Source organism: Melopsittacus undulatus, chromosome 4, assembly GCF_012275295.1.
Source record: "Melopsittacus undulatus isolate bMelUnd1 chromosome 4, bMelUnd1.mat.Z, whole genome shotgun sequence".
Lineage (NCBI taxonomy): Eukaryota > Metazoa > Chordata > Aves > Psittaciformes > Psittaculidae > Melopsittacus > Melopsittacus undulatus.
This window is the reverse complement of record NC_047530.1, coordinates 38,532,997-38,556,859: the sequence shown is the minus strand read 5'-3', so window position 1 is coordinate 38,556,859 and position 23,863 is coordinate 38,532,997. Positions and strand designations below refer to the sequence as shown.

The 23,863-nt window shown below is 35.8% G+C and overlaps 1 protein-coding gene across 3 annotated transcripts in view; it reads right to left on the bottom strand.

Moving 5' to 3' along the window:
• RALGAPA1 (Ral GTPase activating protein catalytic subunit alpha 1) overlaps positions 1–23,863 on the bottom strand; it is a 127,405-nt gene that overhangs the window by 51,353 nt on the left and 52,189 nt on the right. For all 3 annotated transcript variants that reach the window (XM_034062203.1, XM_034062204.1, XM_034062202.1), the window contains exons 20-32: positions 23,154–23,330; positions 19,561–19,713; positions 17,564–17,757; positions 17,335–17,433; positions 17,067–17,222; positions 15,538–15,666; positions 14,451–14,576; positions 13,212–13,270; positions 11,336–11,444; positions 7,707–7,817; positions 6,690–6,758; positions 4,770–4,904; positions 3,829–4,012 (exon numbers count right to left, since the gene is read on the bottom strand). In XM_034062203.1, the coding sequence (XP_033918094.1) occupies positions 3,829–4,012; positions 4,770–4,904; positions 6,690–6,758; positions 7,707–7,817; positions 11,336–11,444; positions 13,212–13,270; positions 14,451–14,576; positions 15,538–15,666; positions 17,067–17,222; positions 17,335–17,433; positions 17,564–17,757; positions 19,561–19,713; positions 23,154–23,330 (1,701 nt within the window). The remainder of the gene's footprint in view (positions 1–3,828; positions 4,013–4,769; positions 4,905–6,689; positions 6,759–7,706; positions 7,818–11,335; positions 11,445–13,211; positions 13,271–14,450; positions 14,577–15,537; positions 15,667–17,066; positions 17,223–17,334; positions 17,434–17,563; positions 17,758–19,560; positions 19,714–23,153; positions 23,331–23,863) is intronic.

Below are 23,863 nucleotides of genomic sequence, written 5' to 3'. Positions count from 1 at the left end.
ATTTTTCTTAGTCCCTGAAATTACCTCTTTTGTGGAAAGGCTGAAGGTCTATCACCACTCATTTGTACCAGTGGCATGAATGGAGGATTCCTGAATTTCCTGAAGATCTGTTGTTAACTCTCTAATTCAACTTTGGCTGAACAGTTTCTGAACTAGTTATATAGTGGAAGGGAAAAGTAATGACTGAGGGTGGAATTTAACTCTCCTCACCCTTTTAGCTATCTAAAGAATGATGCACATGTACAGATGGATTCACCTCAGAAGCCCGGAAGAAATAGGATGAATCACTCTCTGGAAACTCTTTATTACATTTAGAGGGAGCCTAAGAAAGGTCAGTTTAGCTTAGCTACCTGTATTTTACATGAGCTTAAGGAAGTCTCACTCTTTTCTTAGCTTCAGGTAAAGAGAGATGCCGTTACAGAGAGGCCACCTCTAGAATAGCCCTCATGAAACAGAAACTGTGCTAATCTTGATTCACCATGTATAAAGTGGGGTTTTTTTGGGTTGTTTTTTTTTTTAAGGGTACTTTTTGTCTTCTTTCAGTAAAAACCCTAGTACTTTGTATTTTTACTTTTTTAAATAAAAGCAAAGACTAAACATCAGATGGAAAATACTTTTTCTTCAGAAATGGAAATATGTTTGGAAAATTATCAATCTATACAAAAGAGTTTAATTTATATTTGAAGCAATATGACAAATGGGTGAAAACCCATTAAATCAATAATTGATAGACACTGTACCTATGCAATGTAACTGTTAGCTTCCAATCACAACTATCCTTAACAAATCTGTGACCTATGAAGTACAGGTTTCAACACATTTTTGTCTATAATTGCAAAAAAAAAATCCATACAATATTATTTCCTTATGGCTAGACTCTATTCAATAGTTTGATTTTGCTATGTATTAACATTAGAAGATGTACAGCACTTTTTATTTTATGTTATGTATTTTCATGTAACCAGCTTCTCTGCTGATACAAAGGTCAAAAATCCCCCTCAAATTTTACTTTTTCCTAAATGTTTGCATTATTTAGTATAAACAACAAAAAAGCTTTGAAAAGAGGTTCCATTGTAATTCTCCCTCATTTATGTTTACGGTCCTGTAACGACAAATGAAAGACCAGAAGCAGGTAAGCAGATCATAGCACAATGCAGTCTAAGTTAGTGTTTGCACATCTAAACTGCACAGCAGTATAATGATACACTATCTTTGGAGGAAGTATACCTGCCAGTGTGACACTGAATCCAGGCTAGTTAGGTGTGTGGTTAATTAGCACAGACAGCACTTATATGCCTGTACTGTAGGTAGAAAAGGCTGTTGTCAATACTAGCTAGAAGAGCTCATCACCCTTCATGTAGACATGCCCTGTGATTCTTTAGATGTATAAAAGCACCACAGACTTGTCTTCAAGTTCTGATGATGCAAGAAAAGCTTCCTACTTGTGTCTTTATTGTCATCTGCTAAAGTTCATTCTTAAAAAAAAAAACAAACACTTCAATATATGTAGCACAATTTCAAAATTATTTTTTGTGTATTTTACACTGCAACCAGCCACTTTACCTGAAACCTACAGAAAGGAGGACAAAGACAATTTCACAGGCTATCCTAGCACTTGGAAAGTTACTGAAACAGAGAGGTGAACAGAATTCTCTCTATATCGCCTGTTACCAGGGGATTTAAGAAATCTTTGCCCTGCTGTTGATTGCAGGGCTTGCTCCAGCCTCTCAATAGATCCTTTCCCCACTACACAGCTGTATCACTGAAAGTCCCCTATCTTTGTGGTCTCATACTACATCATACTGTGGCTAAGTGTCCATAAAACATGTGATGGATCTGACCTTGAACAATGGAAAGCATAATCGGGTATGTCAATCACATATATTAAACTGATCAAAAGCAGCCTGTCTTAAGAATTCTGGCCTTTCAGTACTTTTGGCTTTGCCTGTGACCTGAAGAAAGAACCTAACAAACCCCACCCTGCCTTTGTAGAACTTCCCTGATTTCCCTACAACTGCCATCCTGCCCATTTCCATTCCTTAAAAAGGAAAAAAAAAAGTCATGATAGTATTTTTACTCTACTAAAAGAGGTTGACCCACTGGCATACTGTTCTGCTGTTAGCTTGTACTAATTGACCCCCTGTCTTGATTGAGTCCCAGACTGGTTGTTATCCACTAGCTTTACTCCTCTCACTCCTCCAACAATGCCAGGAAGAACAGATGCTCTGTGATCAGTCAAGCACTGCCAATTTTATTCTCTGCCTGGCAATGTGGACTAGAAGCACCAAGGTTGCAAGACCATGGTTGCATTATAATGCTTTAGTTTGCCAATTAAATTTCACGATCTGACTTACAATTCCAAAGCCCTGAAACTTTAAAAACATATGGGGTTTCCTTAATTTATCTAGAGAGATAAAAGGAACAGCTGAAATTACTTGTATTTAAAAATTTAACAAGTAATCATAAAAGAACAGATCATGTACGGAAATGCAAAATGAAGATATCGATGCTAAGGTTTTTTGCAAATACATTCATTTAAAGAGAAATCTATTCAGGGTTGTCTTTTCAGATTGTCAGATTAAAAAAGCCACACAGCATTTGCTGCTAACCCATAATTACAGATTATTATAGAATACAAAAGATGCCAGGCATAAAAAGCTACTACAATTCACTACACTGTAATAGAACATGCAGTGGAAGTTAATTTTGGCAAATGCTTTAAATATTAGCTTTACATAATATGTATAGGTGAGACTGTAATTAGGACAGAATGAATCCTTCGAAGCCTCTTTCATTCTGACCCAGCAGATGATTACTTTTTACTAATAAGACCACAGCCATTTGACAAAAAGCCAACTATAGTACCTTGCTTCATTCTTCAGTAAATTTAATAATTACAACTCCTCCTGCCAATAGTTCTCAAATCAGACTTGTTCAATCCAATACTGAGCTTATTAGGGGACAGCTCTATGTTTAGAATTCTTTGGCCAAAAAAGTACTTGAGGATGATGAAGCATGCCTTAGACAAGGGCACAATGATTAGCCATTTTCTCTACATAAAAAACAGCACGTAGTCACTACAGACCACAAAATCACCTGCTGTTAGCACACAGCTGCTACAAAGAGCTGCTGCATTTATCTGGTCCTTAATACCTTTAAGGAAGCCTAAATGGAACAACTTAATATGGAGGGAGAATAGCACTACACAGAGTTTCTGGTATCAGTATTAATCTCATCTTTTTCAATTTTCTTCCCAATGTAGCCATTTATATTGACTAGACACACTGCATAATATATGCTACTCCTCTGCAGCTTAGATTATTTTTATTTTTAAGTTGTGAAGAAAATGTTAATTTCTGGGGCTTTTAAGTTTCTAAGCAGATGAGAGAAATTATTTTTTTTTTAGATAACTGTAGTTTTAGTGTAAATAGATTGACAACACATTACGATGGGCTATGACAATTCATAGAAAGCTTTCAATATTACAAGCTCAGAAAGGATAAAGTCCAAAATATTCTTAGAGAAAATTAAGAAAAAATAGATTTATTTACTGAAAATAAAATGACAAGCAACATTTATTCACATTGCAGTACTCAACACTTTTCAGTGACAGAGCACAGAAGAATCCATACCAAATTGATCTTTATGTTGTTCAGAAGAGACTTATTTCAGTTAATCGAACAATAATTGCTCAAAATTATGTTAGCTCATTCCATACTAATGGTTCTTACCTACTGTCTAAAACTTATGCTTTAGACCAACACTTCAATACTAGAAACCAAGATAAAATCTTTTTGAAAGAGAATATACTTAGGCAATTTGACAAACCTTCAGTGACTGGCTGAAGTTTAGAAGACCTCTCTGAGTCTGGAGAATGCAGTGGTTCTGGCTCCTTCAAGCTTTCTAAATGCATAAAAGGATCGTAATCCACACATGCCAAATCAGAAAGGCTTAAAGGAAAATATTTAGGGTTGCTAAAACACTGAGACCCATAGACACATCCATGCAGAACCTACAACAAAACCAGAATTTCATTACATTAACTACTAAAATTTCTACTTGATAGTTTTATAAGAAATGAATTTTATTGTTACTGATTTTTTTTTTTTTTTTTTTAAATACCAGCTAGGCAGGACAAATATGTTGGAAAATTTTTGTTGCTTATTGTTTACAAAAGCAAACCCTGGTCTGCAAAGAAAATTGTCAAGACAGCATTAACACTGAAATGGAATTTAACAATAAAGAAACAAGAAACAAAAAATACAACAAATCACTAAGCTACCCTTATTTATAGATCTACTATCTTATTTAATTATATATGCTTGTTCTAAGCTGCTGGAGGTTTTAATCCCCTTCCCTTGTGAAAAAAAAAATGAAAATTACAACCTATCTTTGTTCTGTGCCCCTAAAGACAGTAATTATAACTTAGTGCTTTTTACTTTGCTTATTGCTAAATAAAATTGCTTGGTATATAAAAGGTACATCCTCCTGTCTTAAACGTATATCTGGTCTTCTACAACACAAGCATCTGCTATTGATACATCATGCAAAAATGAACTTGGTTACACATCACAAAATGTAAACCAAAATCAGCAATTCCAAATATACCAGAGATCAACCAGTTACAGTAAAATGTACAAGAACTAAGACAGCACTCCACATTTCAGTAGTAGAATCGAGGTCAGCTTACAGAAAACTTATGTCTTCATGAAAACAGACACTAACTCCATACACAGAAATCCTCATTTAGCAAGTAAAGAAACATGTACCTTATATATACAATTAAGAACGGATCTTTCAGTCTTATCATTTTCTGCTCCTGTAGCGTGAAGAGGCTGCAGCAAGGTCTTTAATGGCAAGGCCATTATCCAGTCCAATAAGCACAGAAGTAAAGAAACCACCAACTGGAACAAACACTTTCAATTAAAAATCAATTAAACCAGCACCTGCTACTTCACATTTACCACTGCATTTTATTTCTCTATTTTACTTTGTTTTTTCAATTTGGTAGAGTCACCATTATTCAGTAATGGCAGGTCACACTAGTTTAAAAGCCATTGTATCTTCAAAACCTACAGAACCAGTGAAAATTTTGGCTACTGAGGTATGTAACAACAAACATCCAGACACAGTTTCTCATCGTGGTGAGTCTGTGAGGAGATATTGTGCTGAAGAGAATATCCATGCTTTAAAAATTGATTCTCAGGGTGCTGTTTTCAGACTACACAGGTACAAATTAAGGCTGATCTCCCATTCTGCACGCAAACCTCACTATAAAGTAAATCAAGGATTATGCAAAATTGAACTATTTCAGCTGCATTTAGTGCTGTATAAAAACTCAAGAGTTTTCTTCACAACATGTCAACAACACTGCAGCACCAGGTATCATCTGAAAGAAATGAAACTGCTTTCTGTCTTGGAGGCTACTCAGTCAGCAAAAGAACCAACTCCCTCTAGGGGATGTTTTTAAAGACTGTAGAATAGAATTAGATTAAGAGACATATACACACCAAATTATTAATAACTTACTGGTTTCAAATAATTATTTTTAATTTTTAAAACTTAACTGTGGAAGACACAATTCAGTGAATAGCCGCAAGATTCTCTAAAGTATCTCCCAAGTTAAATAAAAATCTTTCGCAGAAAAACCACTTTATTTACTAATAAATGGCATATAAACATCATACTCATTTCACGTAATACACGTTTGTCTCTCAGAAACACCATATAATAAGCCTAATGATGAAGAGTTGAGTATTTTTTACATTAAACCAATTTTTAAGAAACACATTAGGACTATTTTGTCAAACTAGGTAAGCAAATTTTTTATGATATTTGGCATACCACAATCAGCACTAGTTCATGGGAAATTCTTTCCATTATGGAAAGCATCCTCAAGTGGAAAGCTGACTAGCTTGGCACAGCACTGTAGCCTACAACAGCCCATAACTTCTTGCAAATAGATACAAGAGGCAAAACGGAGCTCTGGAGGCAAAAATGAGTAACAGATCAGTGCAAGCTCCTGTGTGAATGTGTAGCCCAGAGCATGAGCTCTGCCAGTGACAAACTGGACCAAAGTGCCCAAGTTTAAATGACCACTGAGTCCCACAGTCCTAGAGCAACGCCAAATAATTCAAAAGAGACACAGCTCTCAGGAGGCAGAAAGTACTAGTGGGAGTATCAGGTAAAGAAAGAGCTCACATCTTAGCTAGTGGACTCAGACCCATTGAAAATACAAAAAGATAGCAATCATTTTGAAAGACTGCAACAATCAAATTCACCTGAAGATTACAGGCTATCTTGCTCAAGAATGTACTTACAATGGAAAGAGCAAAAAATCATGACCTTATATGTGTTTTGCAATGTACTTGGAGTTGAGAATATTTTTACTGTAAGAAGACAAGTTTGAAAAGTCTACATTACTTTGTGTGAAAGTTTACAGAGGGTAAGGAAAAAGAAGACTAATTATTAAAAACAATAAATCTCAAGTAATTTTAAATGCATATTTTCCCACAAATACTCCAGAAATTCACTAGAACAATATAGCTGTAATTCTGGAAAGACTATACTGTATTATGCTTAAAAAGTTGAATCATTGCTTTAAAACACAGCTTAGATTTCATAATAAAGTTATGGCCTACAACTTTGTAATTAAACTAACACACTAAAAAGAAATGAAAAATATTTACCCTCTTGTCCTGCTCATAAGAGGAAGCTTCTGTACTGGGCAGCAGATGTGTAATAGTTGCTATTAGAATCTGGGGAAAATACAGTGTGGTTTCTTTAAAAATATAATCTAAATATTCAAGTTTAAAATAGATTTTTAAGCAGGTAAATGTGACATAATACTAGATTCATGGTTAAATTCTGTAAAGTTATTCTGAGACAAATAACCATATTCTTTGCTGCTTTTTTTTAATACAACCCTTTTAATTGTGTTTCACAGAAGACACTGAAGGAACACATTCTGCTTGTCTCATGTAGGTGCCTTAAGTGCAATGAAACTATACAGCTAGGACAAATATTCAGTCAGGAAGAAAACGTGATTCAACACACCTATAGGGTGCAGGATGTGGATTTGTGTATGGAGCTACCTGAGCTCCAGTAGTTCTTAGAACTATTAGAATCTGGAAACACCCTGCCTCTTGAGCAACATGACTGCAGAGAAGCAGGGAAATGCTTGCTACACTTCTTAAGAAGCTTCCACACAACTTTCCAGTTACCTGGGAGACCTCTGCAATTTCTCTCTTATTTAGACTCACAGAGGCCATACTCTACATCCTTCTTATTTAAGGTGTACTCAAAATAACAATTTTTGATTTATACTGAAACTCTTTAATGCACATGCAAAATACAAGTGCAGATCCATATTTTAAGTAATTGCTTTCTCACTAAACTTAAATAAACATTATTTGAATATATTTAATATTAAAAAAAATCTGGAATTTGTTGACAACATTCTCACATAAATAATGACAGTTGTAGCTGAGAAAGTAAGGGTGATATAGGCATTTTACATTTTAATACTGAAGTCAGCAAGTAATGTGATGTGAATCCCTACTGTTAATATTAAGTAAGATTATGTTTATACTAATTTAACATTTTGTGAAACAGACTTGTCAATATTCTCATATTTTAATTTCAGGGAAGTACATTCCACTATTGCATTTAAAATAATAAAAATTTTCAAATTTTTAATTACTTACTTGAATAATTCTTAGAGGTGAATCAGCTTGATACACTTGAAGTCTATGTACATAATGTATCAGCATGTTCAGCATACTGCAGGCAACTTGAGCTACTGTTTTGTTTGGAAACTAGAAAAAAGAACACAGCACAGTAACAATGACTATGTGATTTCACATAAAAGCACATTAGGCAGCAAGGTGGTAAGGAATTTCAGAGGCAGTTTTGTACCTATAGTTCCTTATCTTCCAGGAACATAAGGAACACAATGAAAGAGGGAGAGAACTAAAATTTTATAAAATTTGAAAGGAATTATTTTAGTCACAATGTCAGCAGCTAGCATCAACAGTTTGGGACAGACTATCAGTGAGTGGCACACAATGAGAAAAAGGGGAGAGGAGTCTCCTAATTTCAGACCTGTTAGTGCAGTATCATGAAGCAGAATCATAAAATCATAGTGCAGTATCATAGTGCAGAATCATAAAAATTTAGGTTATTGTTACCTTCATAACTATTAACATGTGACTGCAAAAACCCAAGGAACCAATTCTGAAATCAAGATATCTTTGTTGAGAACCAAGGGAGGTGAAACAGCCATGTATCCAAGTATATAGTACTAACAGAGACTAACTGTTCTATAGTAGTGACTGGCCTGTACAGCACTTGTCTGAATGGAAATGAATGCACCTTGGGTTCTGTGTTTAATTGCTGTTATCTGTTATTTTTAAAATGCAGGAGAAAGTTGCTGCACTGGAGCCTGCCTTCAACAGTCAGTGAAAAGTTTAAGTTACTGTGCTGGTCAAAGCAGAAGTGAATGCATTTGTACAACTAGCCCCCAGACTTGGAAGGGGATTTACACACTGCCCTACAATTCTGTGAGAAAGCAAAGAAAGGAAGAGACAGAAATACGCTTTCCTCAATTGTTAATGCACAGGATGTATAACTGAGGCTTTTTCCTTCATTGCACTTGCTTTAAAACGTTAAGTTGTGCACCAAACAGCAAACACAAAGTGAATTTTACAAGTGAATTTTACTCATCTAGGACATGAAAATCTTGCACATCTGAGCTAACAACAAATTTGAGCCAGAGTGATAACCCAAGAAAAATTAAATTGAAAGCATAACAATTTGATTGCAGAACTTCAACTCAAATCCAGACTGCTGGAAATATCCTTGCAAGCTTGCAGGAAAACCCCAGAGTCACTGGAGAAGACAAAAGGTGTGGACAAACCAGAGCAGCTTAATATGGGAGTATCCAGATCACTGAATTTAAGACAAAATTACCTGAGAAAAAAGCCAGGAGACTTTTCAGAGTATTTGAATAATCACCAGTTCACTACTTAAAACAGGGAGCATTTTATTCCTTTTTTTTTTAAGATAATTGGGCTCTAAATTGAAGAGGAGTGAATGATTTTTAGAGGTGTCTTATGCAAATTAGTTAACTCCTTTCTGTTCTCTCATTGATTTTTTTTTTTAAGAGAGGGAAAAGCCAGTAGAGACACAAATTTCACAGAAAGGCTGAAGAGTATAAAGTAATGAATATGAATAAAGCTCAAATCTTGTGCACTCAAGTTTTCTTATTTATGGGAAAAGTGCCAGGAAGGAAGTTTTGATCAAGAATATGGGGATTGACCCAAACAGATCAAACCCTTCATATGTTTCAGAAACCCAGCATAGTCAGTGTATCACATTTCAAAAATTCTTTTGAATGGACACTTTAGAACAGTTATAGAGCTGTGTGTCCTGGACAGACATTTTCCTGAACTCAAGCAGCAACACTGAGTTTATGCTGGAGAGCAAAACAATTCACCCCTTCCTAGCCAGCTGATTTGTTCTGACTTCTTTTCCAAGAGCCTTCAGAGGTATCACAAATGTGGCTGTGTGATGCTACAAATATTTCACCTGCTGTCCTCTGTCTCTGGAAAATGCTGTATGTATAAAGCATAAGAATTCACTACTTCTATATTTTATATTTAGCTGTGTAACTGTAGATATAATTTTTTATAAGTTACTTGATGGGGGGGAAAAAAGCAGCTTTCAATGAGCTGGCACTGTGCCTTGTAACTAATGCTCAGGGTTCTTCTCAGAAGAGTAGTCTTTCCACAGTTCAGCTTTGCAAGGATCCATTGCTTTCTGGATGTTACACTGATAGTATAACTTTGTCCATACTTGCAGACAACCTATGTTTAGTACTAAGCCTGAACAACACAATTTTGTGATGTATCTGAAGCATTTCTGAGAGGAGCAGTCGTGAGATGCAGGGGTCTGGGTGGTTGGTTAGGATCCCTTGTGCTTAGACTTCAGCAGAGGTTAACACAGATACAACAGTACAGTCAAACTGCTGGGAGATGCACCAGCGGCATTCAGAGCGAGCTGCTTGACTACAGTTCTGAATATGCTTCTGTATGCCAGAAACAGGCATATAGCTGCTGCTAACATTTCTATTCAATGTTATTTGCTCAATTGTACTTATGAGTAAGTTGGACTAGGTCTATAGCTCCTTATCCATTCATTTCTCCTGAAAATAATAATCCACTCTGGGAGTTCAAATCTCCATCTAGTTGGAAGCTAGGAGATTGCTTAGGTAACAAATTAGAGCTAATCTGTTCCTCTCATGATATATTTATGAACTCTTCTTTTCATGATTAAACTTGATTGTGAAAGGATACCACTGCTCTGAACAGGAGAAAAGCCAACACGCTCTGAATGCTTTTGCCAACAGAAAGCAAAGCAAAAGTAGAAATATAAAGACATTTGTCTTCTCATTCAAGAAGTAATTTATGTTTAATATAAATGAGATCCAAGTAATTGGTTTAATAAATACATGAAAGAAAAATAGGAAAAATCACAATGAATGTCTGTATTAAAAATAGTTCAAACTCTGATAAATTGCACGAGGAAGATAAAACCACCATTTGCCTAATACCAAACTTGCACAGGAACTTGATAAAACACACTAGTTAAGGGATATTAAAAAGCAAGGGAAAAAACCCTGGAAGAGAGTATTAGTGAAGCTGCAAAGGATGAATGTGATTTCGCAAAACAGGAAATTGCAATTTAGAGTCTAATAATAAAAGCCCTGCAGCTACCCATTTTAGACATAGACTCAATTCCTGCTTCACAGGATGTGATCAGGTGATTTGCTAAGATATTTTTCAGATTCCTGTTGCTGAAAAGAAAAAATAGTAAGTCCCCAGCATCTGACACAAGCCATGTACAACAGGTGTACACCCTGATTTTTATCTATGTGTATATACAGAAAGACTATTCATTTAACTTTGATGTAAACAAAGAGCATGCGGAAAGGTTCTGAAAACAAACTGGGAAATATTTAAAAAGTTGAAGATACTGTTCATGAACATGCAAGCTTCAAAAATACTAGAAAATATGTATTTTAATAATATTCTAATTATTACATAAAATATGAGTAAATATGACAAAGATTTGCAAAAAGCAGAAAAACAAAAAAGTTAAAGAAGGGTAAAGATCTCCTTAGACGCAGTCCAGAAGTCCACCAGTTAAACTGAATTCAGTCTTTTGTAAGGATTGAAAATGAGACTGAAGACAATAAAATGTGATCATGACTTGAGAAAGGCAAAGCATCTTTACATGTGAAGGCAATATATATTGTAAAAGTGTTAAGTCTCACCTTTAAAGAAACACAAATCACATTCAATGCTTCCTTGATTTGAGGATGATGTGATTCATGAACTAGCTCCTCACAGATCCAAATACCAAGGCTGCAAAGAGCAACACATCTGCAAAACAATGAAAAAATGTTGGAGAATAAATTATTAAGAAACATGCTAGAAAAAATATGCAATTTTTATGATTCCTGATATATCTTGCTGAAGTCTAACAAATATATTTTCAATATTTTAAAAAGGACTCCACGAAACCTTTTATAATGCTGTAACTTACTTAGGGTGGTGAGGTACTGGAATGGGTTGCCAAGGGAGGTAGTGAATGCTCCATCCCTGGCAGTGTTCAAGACCAGGTTGGATGAAGCCTTGGGTGATATGGTTTAGTGTGAGGTGTCCCTGCCCATGGCAGGGGGGTTGGAACTAGATGATCTTGAGGTCCTTTCCAATCCTAACTATTCTACGATTCTATGAAGTACCCTGTTGAAGGCATGGAAAAGACAGAGGAAGCACCCTTCCAAGCAATTGAAAAATCCAAGAGAACTCCTACATCCCTATATGCTTTTTGGATTAAAAACACTACTGGAAATCAATCTATGGGACATAGGGAATCTATTCATTTTCAGTCTTCATTTAATATTATTATTACACACTGCAGTCCAACTTTTGTCTTTTGGGGGCAGCATATCTCAGAAAGACTGGGCAGGCACACGTGCCTCTGCTCCTATAAACACACCCCTCACAGCCATACAGGATTATAGGGACATGCAGCATGTTCCCTTCCTGCTCCCAGCCACACTGCCAGAACTGAGATGCTAATACTGTGTGCTTCAGTGCCACAGGATCAGTATATTCTGAACCAACAGATTTCAACTACCTTTTTCAAAAGCAAAATGGAGAGTGTAATGCTTTTTAGAATTCAGTTTTGTAAAAGAAAATGAAGAATGAAATTAAAATTATCTCAGAACATTCCTTCCATCCCCTGTGTTGAGAGATACTACCACCTAAAGCAAAGAACAGGTAAGTGAGCCGATGGAAACTGCTCTTGTTTTTTCAGCAAAACATTTTAAAGTTAAATGAGTTGATCTTTCCAGTAATATTTTTCAGGCATACAGATACAGTACTTTGCATGTGTCAAGTGACAATAAATTAGTTGAGCATATATAAACACTCTACCCAAATATATAAGGCACACAGGAATGCTCTTCCTTGGTAGGCATTACAGATTCCTGTTTCAATCCTATATGTAGAACTCTGTAACTGAAAGCCTCTGAGCATGGGTAAGGAGGAACAAAATCCCAAGCCAATAAAGAAATGCAAAAGAACACTGGTTCTATCCAGTAACTATCCTCTCTTGAAGTTCTGTATTAGATGGAGACCCTTAGGTTTAAGCATCAGAGAACTCACTCCCAGTTTGATGCTTAGCTCAGTACTTTCTGCTTCTTTTCCATACCTTGGATTATTTCTGATGTTCAAATTAAACCATGTGGTGCATTAAAAAATAACTATACCTCTTTAATAAATAATCTTGCCCTTCATCAAAGTAAAAAATGACTCTCTAGTACACAAAATCCCTGAACTGAACATCAGGGTAGGCTGAGACAGCATACAGCTTATACCCTTACCCATATTTACACCCTTTTCTATCAGTGCCTATCAGAGAAAGAATACTCAGCTCGACCAGAATTTGTTCTGACAGGTGTATGTTCTTTTAATATCTCTATTTACAAAAGAATTTGTATTCATGTGGTGGACCATACTTTTGACAGTGGTGAGAAAAAACATGAATAAAAAACTTTAAGTTCTCTAATATATCTACTTTAAAATGGTATAATAAAAAAAAAAAGAAGCTACTGATTTAGAAGCTCTGTTTGCATGACATACCGTGCAGGACCAGATGGCTCCTCTTTTGCTGAACTTAACACAGTTTTAATTATGAGTTCCTAAAACAAAAAGGAAAATATGTATTGCTTTACTAAGAACTCCATCACATGAAGCATCTGAAAATCAGAACTTTATTATAGTACACACAGGCATGTTGCTTAGCTGAGTCTCTAAGTTTGTGGTCAGATTGTTTATTTACCACTACTCCAAGCTTCTAGTCTGCCCCATATGCTTACTATGTTGTGCTACCCCCAAGAATACCTCACAGATTATTGTTCTGATTTTCTGCTGATGAACCATTTACCCAATTCTTGTCAATGTATTTCCATAAACTATCAAGGGTAAACAAAGCCAACAACTCCCTAAGGCTAACTTCTGTAAATAGTGCTGAAGAACAGCATGAATTTATTACTGTAAGTATTTTTTCAAAATTATGTTGGATTTAAATGTCTTTGGAAGTGGCTGCAGAACAAGTGACTACTGTACATTAAGAATCATGTCAAGAAGAATTTTGTCTCAACTGCAGTGAAATGCCCCTAAAGCTGTAGGCTGCTCTCAATAAAGCTCAAGAAAAAGACATTATACAATAGAAATGAGAAAGAAGGAATTCAAAATTAGTCTCCAAAAGGGAGGAAGGCATACAGCAGCTTACAAGCTATCATTTACCTCTAATCAGATAAAGTTTGGAAACTTATGGGGAGAGCCTTTATTAGACATAGCAATCATACCTGACACACATATAGCAATTAAACACAAAAACTGAGCTCTGCCCAGTTGCAGTACACTGACTCAGCTCTGTGTTATGATAGTGAAGATAATGTCTCTATTAATCTTTGCTTTTTGCCTAAGAGAACATCCTGATGTATAGAGGTTTTCTAAACCCGGCAAATTTTGTCAATTGTGAATTATCAACGGATTAAATAACATTATTTGAACCTCTCAATCTCCTCATCTCAGTTGATCAAATCTGTGAGACCTGCACATCAGTGAGGTAACTCATCATTTCCTTCTACAATCATACAGAAACACTTTATTAAGTTAATAGCAATTATAAAGTTTGTTTAGTACTATAAAGTTTGACTATAAAGATTTTATGTGACCTTAAGCTTTATAATCTATTTTAAATTATTTCTGGTAAAAAAGAATCTTAACATTTTAGTTAGTATTTCCTGTAAAAATATCATTATTAAACATATACTCAATAGCTGAATACCATTGAAATATTCTTAATATTCCTACCTTAACATCTGTAAACTGTGACACAGCAATGTCAGGAATGTTAGGGTGAAGAGCTGGCAGTTCATGATATAAATTGGGAAAACAGACTAGAGATCCTAAAAGAACTTGTGCTTCAACTCTTGGTGCCTAGAAGGAAAAAAATGTGGGGAGAAATACATATTCTTACTGCAGTCAGGAAGCTGACTAACATCTAGCTGTCTTAAAAAAGAAAAATGGCTGAAACTCTACACAGCTATTTCCTTTCTCTTTCTGTAAATTCTGTAGAGCTGAGGAAACTGAGACTAGAGGTCTGTGAGACTGTTACTCATGCACACTCCCTGGTCCCATTTGCCAAGATGGACAAAAGGACACAGAGAAATTGTTACGACTACAGACAAATGACTGAGCTGCTAACTAGGCTTATGTCTTATGTTCTGCTAATTCATCAGAATGCGGAAAACAGGACATGACATGAGTCATGTAACAGTCCAAGATGTTGACAAAGGCTTCCGACAGTACTTTGAGGTAGGGTGGACTTTATTTGGTTAAAGTAGGAATGATGTGAGAAACAGTCAAAACTCATAGACAATTGGAGAGGAGTACTGGGGAGCTTTGAGGGAGTATAGCCATGCAAGGCCAACAGTACCTAGGTAATCATATCAGTACTATGAGGCTGAAGTTGCTGGGATAGCTATATCAGAAAAGTGTTCAAATAGTGCTAACACTAGCAGATTTGAGTTCTCAAACATGACCAAAGTCATTGCATAGCATAGATATGGAAGAATAAATACCTTTTTAAACAAAGGTACAGTCAGACGGACACTTATTTTAAAACATTTTAAAGCACAGATAAATAACTGTCAATTCTGAGAACTCTGAAGTAAAAGACTCTGCTTCAACAGTAATTTTTGCATTCCTCACATATTTTCTGGAGAGGACTTGCCTGTGCAGTCTTCTAGAATAACCCCCTGACAGTGTGGGTATTTGCTAACCATTAAATTGAATTCTGGGGTCAAGTTAACATCCTAGTAAAGGAAAAATACTGCTAAGTTTTCTTTCAAATCCTTTCACCTCATACATAAATTATAATTAACCAATAGATACTTACATTGAGGAAAGAAGAAGCTGCCACTCTTCCTGCTGCTACAATGAAATCCATAATGAGCATGGTGGCACCAGGCAAACCAAGTGAAAAGAACTGAGGAGAGCAGTGCTTGATGATTGTATTGACAATATCCTTGCAAAAGGAAAAGGAAGAAAAGCAAGAGTATCAACAAGATGAACAACGAATGAAAAAAAGGCAGCCAATTACTCAAGGTAGAAAGTAAAAATGCAAGAAAGCAAATGCATTGTGGCAATTAAGACACTCAGTACAGAGCAGAGTAGCATAAAAAAATAAATTCTTTAAGTATACTCATATTAATGTAAACAACCTGTGATATATATTGAATAGATCCATCTAAGCTTGGACAATATTGTACAAGGTCAGTATTATTTAAAGTTCTAGAGATGATTAACCATTCATTTAAATATGTGCAAAAGAAATATACAGATAGCCAGGTATTATACCTCCATGTTTAATCCTCTCCAAGTATCATCTGACTGTAACTATAAAGAATGTATTACACTTCTTCCATATACTGGTAAGTAACCAAAATATAAAGAAAGAATTACAATAAAGTGTTGTGTAACACCTCTGCTACATAGTTATCCAACAGATTGTGTTCTTGCAAACTTAGTGAGGAAGTTTTTAAAATTAATATACAAGATGCAATTTCTTAAGAATTATTAGACAAAAGTATAAAATGTTTTAATTCTTAAAAAAATCCCAAATTCAGAGATAGGCAAAAAAATAACCCTTTTCCTCCTTCAAAGAGCAGTAATATCCAATAGAATAGCAGTATGCCATAGGAAGATTTGCAATTCAAGAAGAAAAGCAGTGTAAACTGGTTGTTAGAGGAGAGAAACTGGAGGTCTGTCCTATCCATAGACATCTGTGGAATAATTTTGGGCTAGGACTAGTTCTATTTTGTCCAGTTAATGAAAACAGGGCTGTCTCAATCTTTGATTTCCCTATGCTTCTAACTGCTCCTCAAAGAAAACCACAAAACCAACTTTTCCATACTTCTGATGCAAGCCTTTAAGAGTGCTTAAGCCATACAGTATTTTCAGACTTGTTCATATTAAAACCTATGAAAAAGATCTACTCCCACTGATTAGATACACTCAGTATGCCTCACTTTGCTGGTTCCTGTACTTGCTGTATGAACTACTCCAATGTAGTTAGCACAATTTACTTTCCCACTAGCTAAACTGTTACATCAGGGAGCAAGTAAGAACTATAGACCTTAAGAATCTGCTTCCTCCTCTTTCTTGCATACTTCAATCTGTAACATACAATCAGTAAAAAATGAAAGAGCACCTTCTCTGCCCTCATGTTTGCTTGAAATGGACTAAAAAAAATACCATTTCTTATTACAACCAAAGGCAATTTATCAAAGTTTAGAAAAAGTATGAATCACGTAACTGTTTTCAAATAAAATTATTCAGTCGAAAATCCATTCAGCATTTCTGATAAAACCATTTTATTATTAGTTATAAAATTTGTATTAACCTGAAATTTGTAACTGAACTTACTTGATCAACATGAAGAAGTCCACAGTGCATTATATTGTAGAAATGAGTTAAAAAATCCCTGTTTGGAGAAACATCTTGTCTTCGCTTCATTGTCTTACAAATGAGTTTATAAGCGTGTAGCTTCCCTTGTTTGTATTTATCAGTCAGCATTGTTGCCTACAGTGTAAGAATGGTATTTATTATTAATAACTCAGAAAATTATACCAAAAACTCCTCTATGCCTACATGAACTTTAATTTCTGTTTCACTATTTAGTGCACAAATTTACCTTGAACAGCCATGGTGTTAGAATTCTTAGTGGTGGAATTAAAACTGGTGGAGATGGTGAAGTTAGGTTATCTGTTGATATACCAAGATTGTCTCTTATCTGCAATTATTAAAAACACACAAACAAAAGATAAATATTTAAGAAACATATATATGGTGTTGGGCTTTTTTTTCTTCTGAAAAATTCTGCCCTATAAGGTCAGTTTGAAGAAGAGGTTCAGTTCTCTTACCTTGGCCAGATTCTGCCATAGTTCACACAGGTAATCAAAAACCTGAGCATGAATCTCTGGGTCCATGATGCTGTTAACATCTCCCAGGATTCCTAGCATTCGCCTCCACATCACAGTAGCAACATCTGCATGCCACCCTGTAAGTGTTCCCCCAGCCATCACACTGCAACATTCTGAAGGGAATTCACTAGTTTCTGTAATGGAAGAAAAAAGTACAGTGAGACCTACTTCTCCAGCAAATATAACAGCTGTATCACAACTTTTCTTGCATAGCTTTCTTAAAACCAAAAGGAGAAAAAAGATTCGTCTTTCAGAGTAAGGTATTTCTTACCCATTCAGCCAGTTCAACACTGGATTTAACTATACATCAATTATCAAACTCTGCAGAGGAAGAATTCTCCTGTGTCATATATTCTTTCCATAAACAGCATCTAAGGTCACTACTGGAGCCCTAATATGGATCTGATGGACCTAGTAAGTCCACTCCATTTCTAACTGCTGCCTTACATTCTTTGGAGTCAATGAATATTCAGAATTCCACTTGCCTGCTTCCATGTAAATTTACATTTTGAGTTTACATTTTTCCTAATAAAACAGAAACACAATTTTCCTTAGAATCTATTATAAATGTACTTTATTGCAAATTAAAGAGAAAGGCGAGAGTAAACCTGCCTCTGGCTGCTGTTCTTTAAGCAGTAAATTTGTATGACTGGAGAGGCAACATTCAGTTAAGATAGCACCACAATCTAACCTTCACCTACGTCTCTTAACACATCAGTGTTATACGACTGAATGTTCTTTTTTTTGTGTGGAAGATGAATAATCTCATAGAATCATAAAATAGTTAGGGTTGGAAAAGACCTTAAGATCATCAAGTTCCAGCTCCACTGCCATGGGCAGGGACACCTCACACTAAACCATGTCACTTAAGGCTCTGTCCAACCTGACCTTAAACACCGCCAGGGATGGAGCATTCACAACTTCCCTTGGCAACCCATTCCAGTGCCTCACCACCCTTACAGTGAAGAAGTTCCTCCTTATATCCAATCTAGAGTTCCCCTGTTTAAGTTTTAACCCATTACCCCTTGCCCAAATCTAGTTTGTCCATACAAAGAAAACTCTGACAGATAATGATGACTAAAGTCTACTCAGCTCACACTTACTTAGCTAAACAGCACACAAAACTAGCTAACAAGCCAGTTTTAAAGCAGCAGGCATCCCACATCTCCTTTCTGCCCCTCTTAGATTTTCAAAACACCTCAGCATCAGAATTTGCTGAGATTTTAGGAAAATCTCACAGCTCCCACAGGCATACAAAGTCAAAATTAAATCTGAACTCAGCCTAATCATATAGCCTCTTCTTTTGAAGATCTGGACCACTGTGGTAGAGACACTAACGGTTTCTAGGCTGCAGATATCAAAGTGCAAAGCAAAATTATATTTCTGCCCATCAGTAGGCTGCCTCAAGGAAAATGGTCTGAAATATAGATCAGATATTATTATTCTTCCATGAGACCACATATGGGAGAAATGGGAACTTTGCATTTACAAAGTAAATGCAGTCTAGAATTCAACAGCTGACATAGTTGAAGTAATTATAAAATTTTTTAAATATGAAAGGGGAATGAACAAAACTTCCAAGAGGAAGTAACAACACTACTTTAAAATTATGTCTTATCATTTGTAAATCAATAATAAACCAGGCCATGGCAGGGCCACATACTACGTTAAGCTGCCATGACTCTAAGCATCAAAAAGAACAATTATAAATGTGTGGACTATTAATCCACTGCTAATAATTCCAAAGAAATGCAAGATAAAATGCAAAAGGTTTTTGTTTGCTTTTAAAGGAAATCATGGTAATGAAATATCTCTTAAAGTGCAGACAAACAGCCTTGTATAGGTTTGTTTACAACTAATGTGATACTAGCTACTTCACTGTATTGCATTCAAAAAGAAAGAAAGAACATGTTTATGTTTTCTGTTCCAGATATTGCCTAGGTCATCTGGCGTCTGTAAAACAGAGTGGTGGAGCTTCTCATCCAGCTGCAGATCCTTCTGCTCAATATGATCTGCATGAAGAGTGGCAGGAGAGGGTGTCTGTGATCTGGATCCAAGAGCAGATTGGATTGGAGAAGCACTTTCAGAGCCTGCAAATGCAATTTTTAACAGTTACCTTAAAAGCCGTTTCTATTTTCTAGAACTACTGACACTTTGTCTAAACGTAGCATTAAAACTGAGCTACTTTTATGTATCAAATTGGGCCAAGAAAAGATAGGAAAACTATAAGCAGATCTCCCTGTGAACGGTGCTCTGAAAGAAAACAGATTACATACAGGACAGCTGAGAGATTAACATCAAAATCAGACATGTAAATGGATTAACAGAGCTCTATTTTAGGTGCATATAATTTTAAATGTGTTTGTACTGCAGCACTTTCAGTACTCTGTACAGTCAAAATTCTCTTCACATTCCTTCACCTAAATTACTCTCTAGCAATTTAAGCAGAAATTTTCCTGGAACAACTGTTTTTCCAGGTTTATGGATGCATTCAAGTTAATTTATAAATAAAAAACTCAAACCAGTAACTAACAATCTTTGATGTTTATGTACCAATTGGCCTGAGAAAATCCATACAGAGGATAAGTTCTGTATAGTTAGAGGAATGTTATTTCCTCTATGACAGGAAGATACAGGTGTTTGAATGGCGGTGCTGCAAAGGCATTTTTCCATGATCACCACTGAGCAACCTCTTCAGGCAACTATTTGGTCTCCTTTACTGAGAGATCTGCAGAGAGCGAGTAGGTATTTGCATTTTTCTTCTGCACTACGTTGGTTTCACTTTCTGAATTTGCCTAAAGAGGCTTATAAAAAGCTGACTCTGGCCAGAACAGTCACATCACAGAAAAGAAGAGAACAAATATTCAACACATACTTCCCTACACATCAGCACATGTTAAAATAGAAGAATTCAAACCTATTTATTTTTAGCTTTAGATAAATGTAACTGGGACCCCAAAATATTATGTATGAAGCTCAGTGTTAGAGAGAAACTGAACTTTAGGAACAGAATGAAAAAGTGAGTCTCCTAAAATAGCAAGTCTCCCCAGTCACTGGCTGTGAAGTGCTCTTTCTTGTAAAGAGAACAAATTCTTTAAAGAACTTGACAGAAAATGTCAGTATTATCTGAAAAGAAACTGTGGTAAATAACCCTAATTGCTAAACTGCAAAGGTCTCCATGTGCTTTAAATTGCACAGGCAATGAAGCTTTTGCCATCAATTTAAATCAACACCTCTATGCAGAGAGATTGGCACTACTGCTTCACACACAAACTACTGTTTCGTGCAACAGGTAATGATACTCTCCTCTTGCTACTGATCACATATTTTTCACATGCTTACAAAGATGCTGTAAACTACACTTAAAAGATGTCCAAAGAAATCCTTTCCTACTTCTCTTCCATTCTGCTCATTAAGTGGAGATGGATGAAAGTAGATCAAGAGAAAGAGTGAGAAAGACTGATGCAGAGGAGAAAAAGTGAGGAAGAATGGGATACAGAGGAAAAGAAAGAGAATGAGATGGAAAGAAAGAGTGGGGACACCTTCATACGATGGAAAAGAATGGACAGAAATAATTACAGAAAATTTGCTGAACTTCTGGACGCTTGTCAGAAGTACCAAGAGATACTCCAGCATATGTGGATCCAAATTTGACTTAGACTATGTGGGTGCAACTTGTTCTAGAACTAGTAAACAACAATCAGTAGTAAACTCAATTGTGTGCTAAGGGTATGAATAATAGCTAAATACCAAGAAGAAATTTTCCTTCCAAAAACCTTCAAAGCAAAACTATTTAGAAACACATACATTTCTGAGTAGCCCAACTACTGAAAACTCATTTTTATGAGCATGTTTTCAGGCTGAGTTTCCGCATGGATTTGCTGATGTCTAATACAGTGAATTCAAGTTGCAAGCCTCCCTGCCATGGGGCTCTGCATACATGCAATTTTCACTAGATAGCTGACTATCTTTTCTGAAATTTTGAAGAAAATAATGTTCTTCTATTTTCTTATATGGGGCTTGTGTGCCTATACCTATATATGTAGATACATATATAGATATCAGAAATTAGACAATGGACACCAACATTGTTGGGAGCATGGAACAGTCAGGCAGAGACAGACAGTGTAATTGCACAATTCTTGCTTCTTCAGGAAACCCAGGTGAATGCGACAGACAAAAGCTGCCTCTCTAAAACAGTGGTCCAAACAACAAGAAGAGATAGTCACAGAATCTCTCAATGGACAACTCAATCATTAATTTCAATCTTATTAATGCAAATATAGTGCAAACTTAGACAAAACAACCAAACAGTAATGAAATTATTAACATATAAAAACAAGCAGAAAAGGAGTGTATTTTCTGCAAGGACTTTCAACAAGCACAGAACAAAGAGAAAATGAAGAAAACGAAAGTCAAGCTGAACATTGCTGAACAAGCTGAACAGCAATGTACAAGAAAGTTAATACCATGCTCCTTTCAGCAGAAAGGCAATTTTAGAAAGTGAAATTGTGACCAGGGAAGTAAAGATGTCTTTCAGTATCTCTGAAAATGCAGAATTTGGTTTCTCACAGACAAGATGACACTGTACGTAGGTATAAGCTTTCACAGGTAACAGGTGTTTGTTCCCAGGGTTGCAACAGGAATGGTAGTGCATACCACTTATGGAACAAGGAGCATGAAAATGACTATGGACATCTTTACTTCTCATTTACAAATTCTGGCAAGAGACCATTCTTGCAAATACTCCTCAGAGAGGAAGATTCTCTCTTTCAGAAAGAAAGCCTATTAAATTTGGCTAAACTGCATCTCTTGGTGGATGTTAACCTAATTATTATTCCCTCTTTCTCAAGAAACAGTTGGAAAGTAAGCTGGTGGAGGCTCAAGCTCATGAACTGAGACTGTAAAACACCACTTCCAAACAGGCTTACTTTTTCATTAAATCAACAGGGAAAGTAATAAAAAACCCTAAAAATAGAGAATTCTTAAGTTACACAAATAGAAACTGATCTTGCATGGCACAATAACTAACATTTTGCATATTAAAAGTTCCTCTCAGTTACACAACAGACAACATATAGAGAGGTTAAGACATACATACATAGAAGAGTCCCATGGCACTTCAGCGTGATACACTGATTTAAAAGAGCACTTTCAAAGCCTTCCAAGGGAAAAACTCTTGCCAAAAATTAGCCATTTGACTACCAGGAATAGGACACTTGTAAGAGACCTGGTATAACTTATGTGGTAAGAGTTTTCTCCCTGGTAACTGTATAGATTTTCTCATGAAACATTTAAAATACATTTAACATCAAGCCAGGGATCATATGGGTAACTAAGTCAGACATAGGTTTTCCACTTATATTACTTCATACATTACTTTTGAATAGCAATAAAAAAATAATTTGAATCGAAGAATCATCTTATATAGAATACAGATTCATTGCAGAAGCTGGAACTTGCATTCTTCAGGGTAGGTGGAAAATATCTGAAATACATGCTTTTTTAAAAGTTTTTTTAACTACTTTACCAGTAATAGTTGCAGCTTCAGCAGACAATGGTTGCTGATTGAGACTACTTGTTTCTGAATCTATGTGGAGTGTAGTTAGACTGGCCACTTCTTGCTCCTCGGCACTCTGTTGCTGTCCTGAAATTGCATTGACGTCAATGGAAGCTGGTGTCCCTGCCTCAGTGCCAAAGCTAAAATCTGTAGGAGGAAAGCACTGTATTAACTGACAACCTAAAAATACCATTAATATAAAAAACAAAAGCCCAGGACCTCCACATTCCTGCATGGAAAACATGTATGTGCATCTCCTATGTTGCTAACACACTGTTGCAAATTTACAGAAAATGTAACAAAAGAAAATAATTTACTATTATGAATATTCTCACTTCTGTCATGAAACTGTGACTGTACTTCTGGAGAAGACATTCCTATTGCATGTCCCGTATTCTGCTTAGTTGCTGTAAGTGCACCTACATGAGAATAAAGTGAGAATAATGGAAGCATACATTAAGGAATTTACATCCAAAACCCATAAGCTGGAAGAAATACTCAAGTTGGCTGGTAAAATGCTAACTTCAAACTAAAAATATAATGACAAATTATAGTCTAACAAACGGGTTTTTTTAATGCTAAAGAAAAAACATCATGCTGAAATGTCGGTTTAAATATGATCATCAAGTTGCATAACATCTACATACGTAAAACTGTAATTTCTTCAATAAATTCTACCA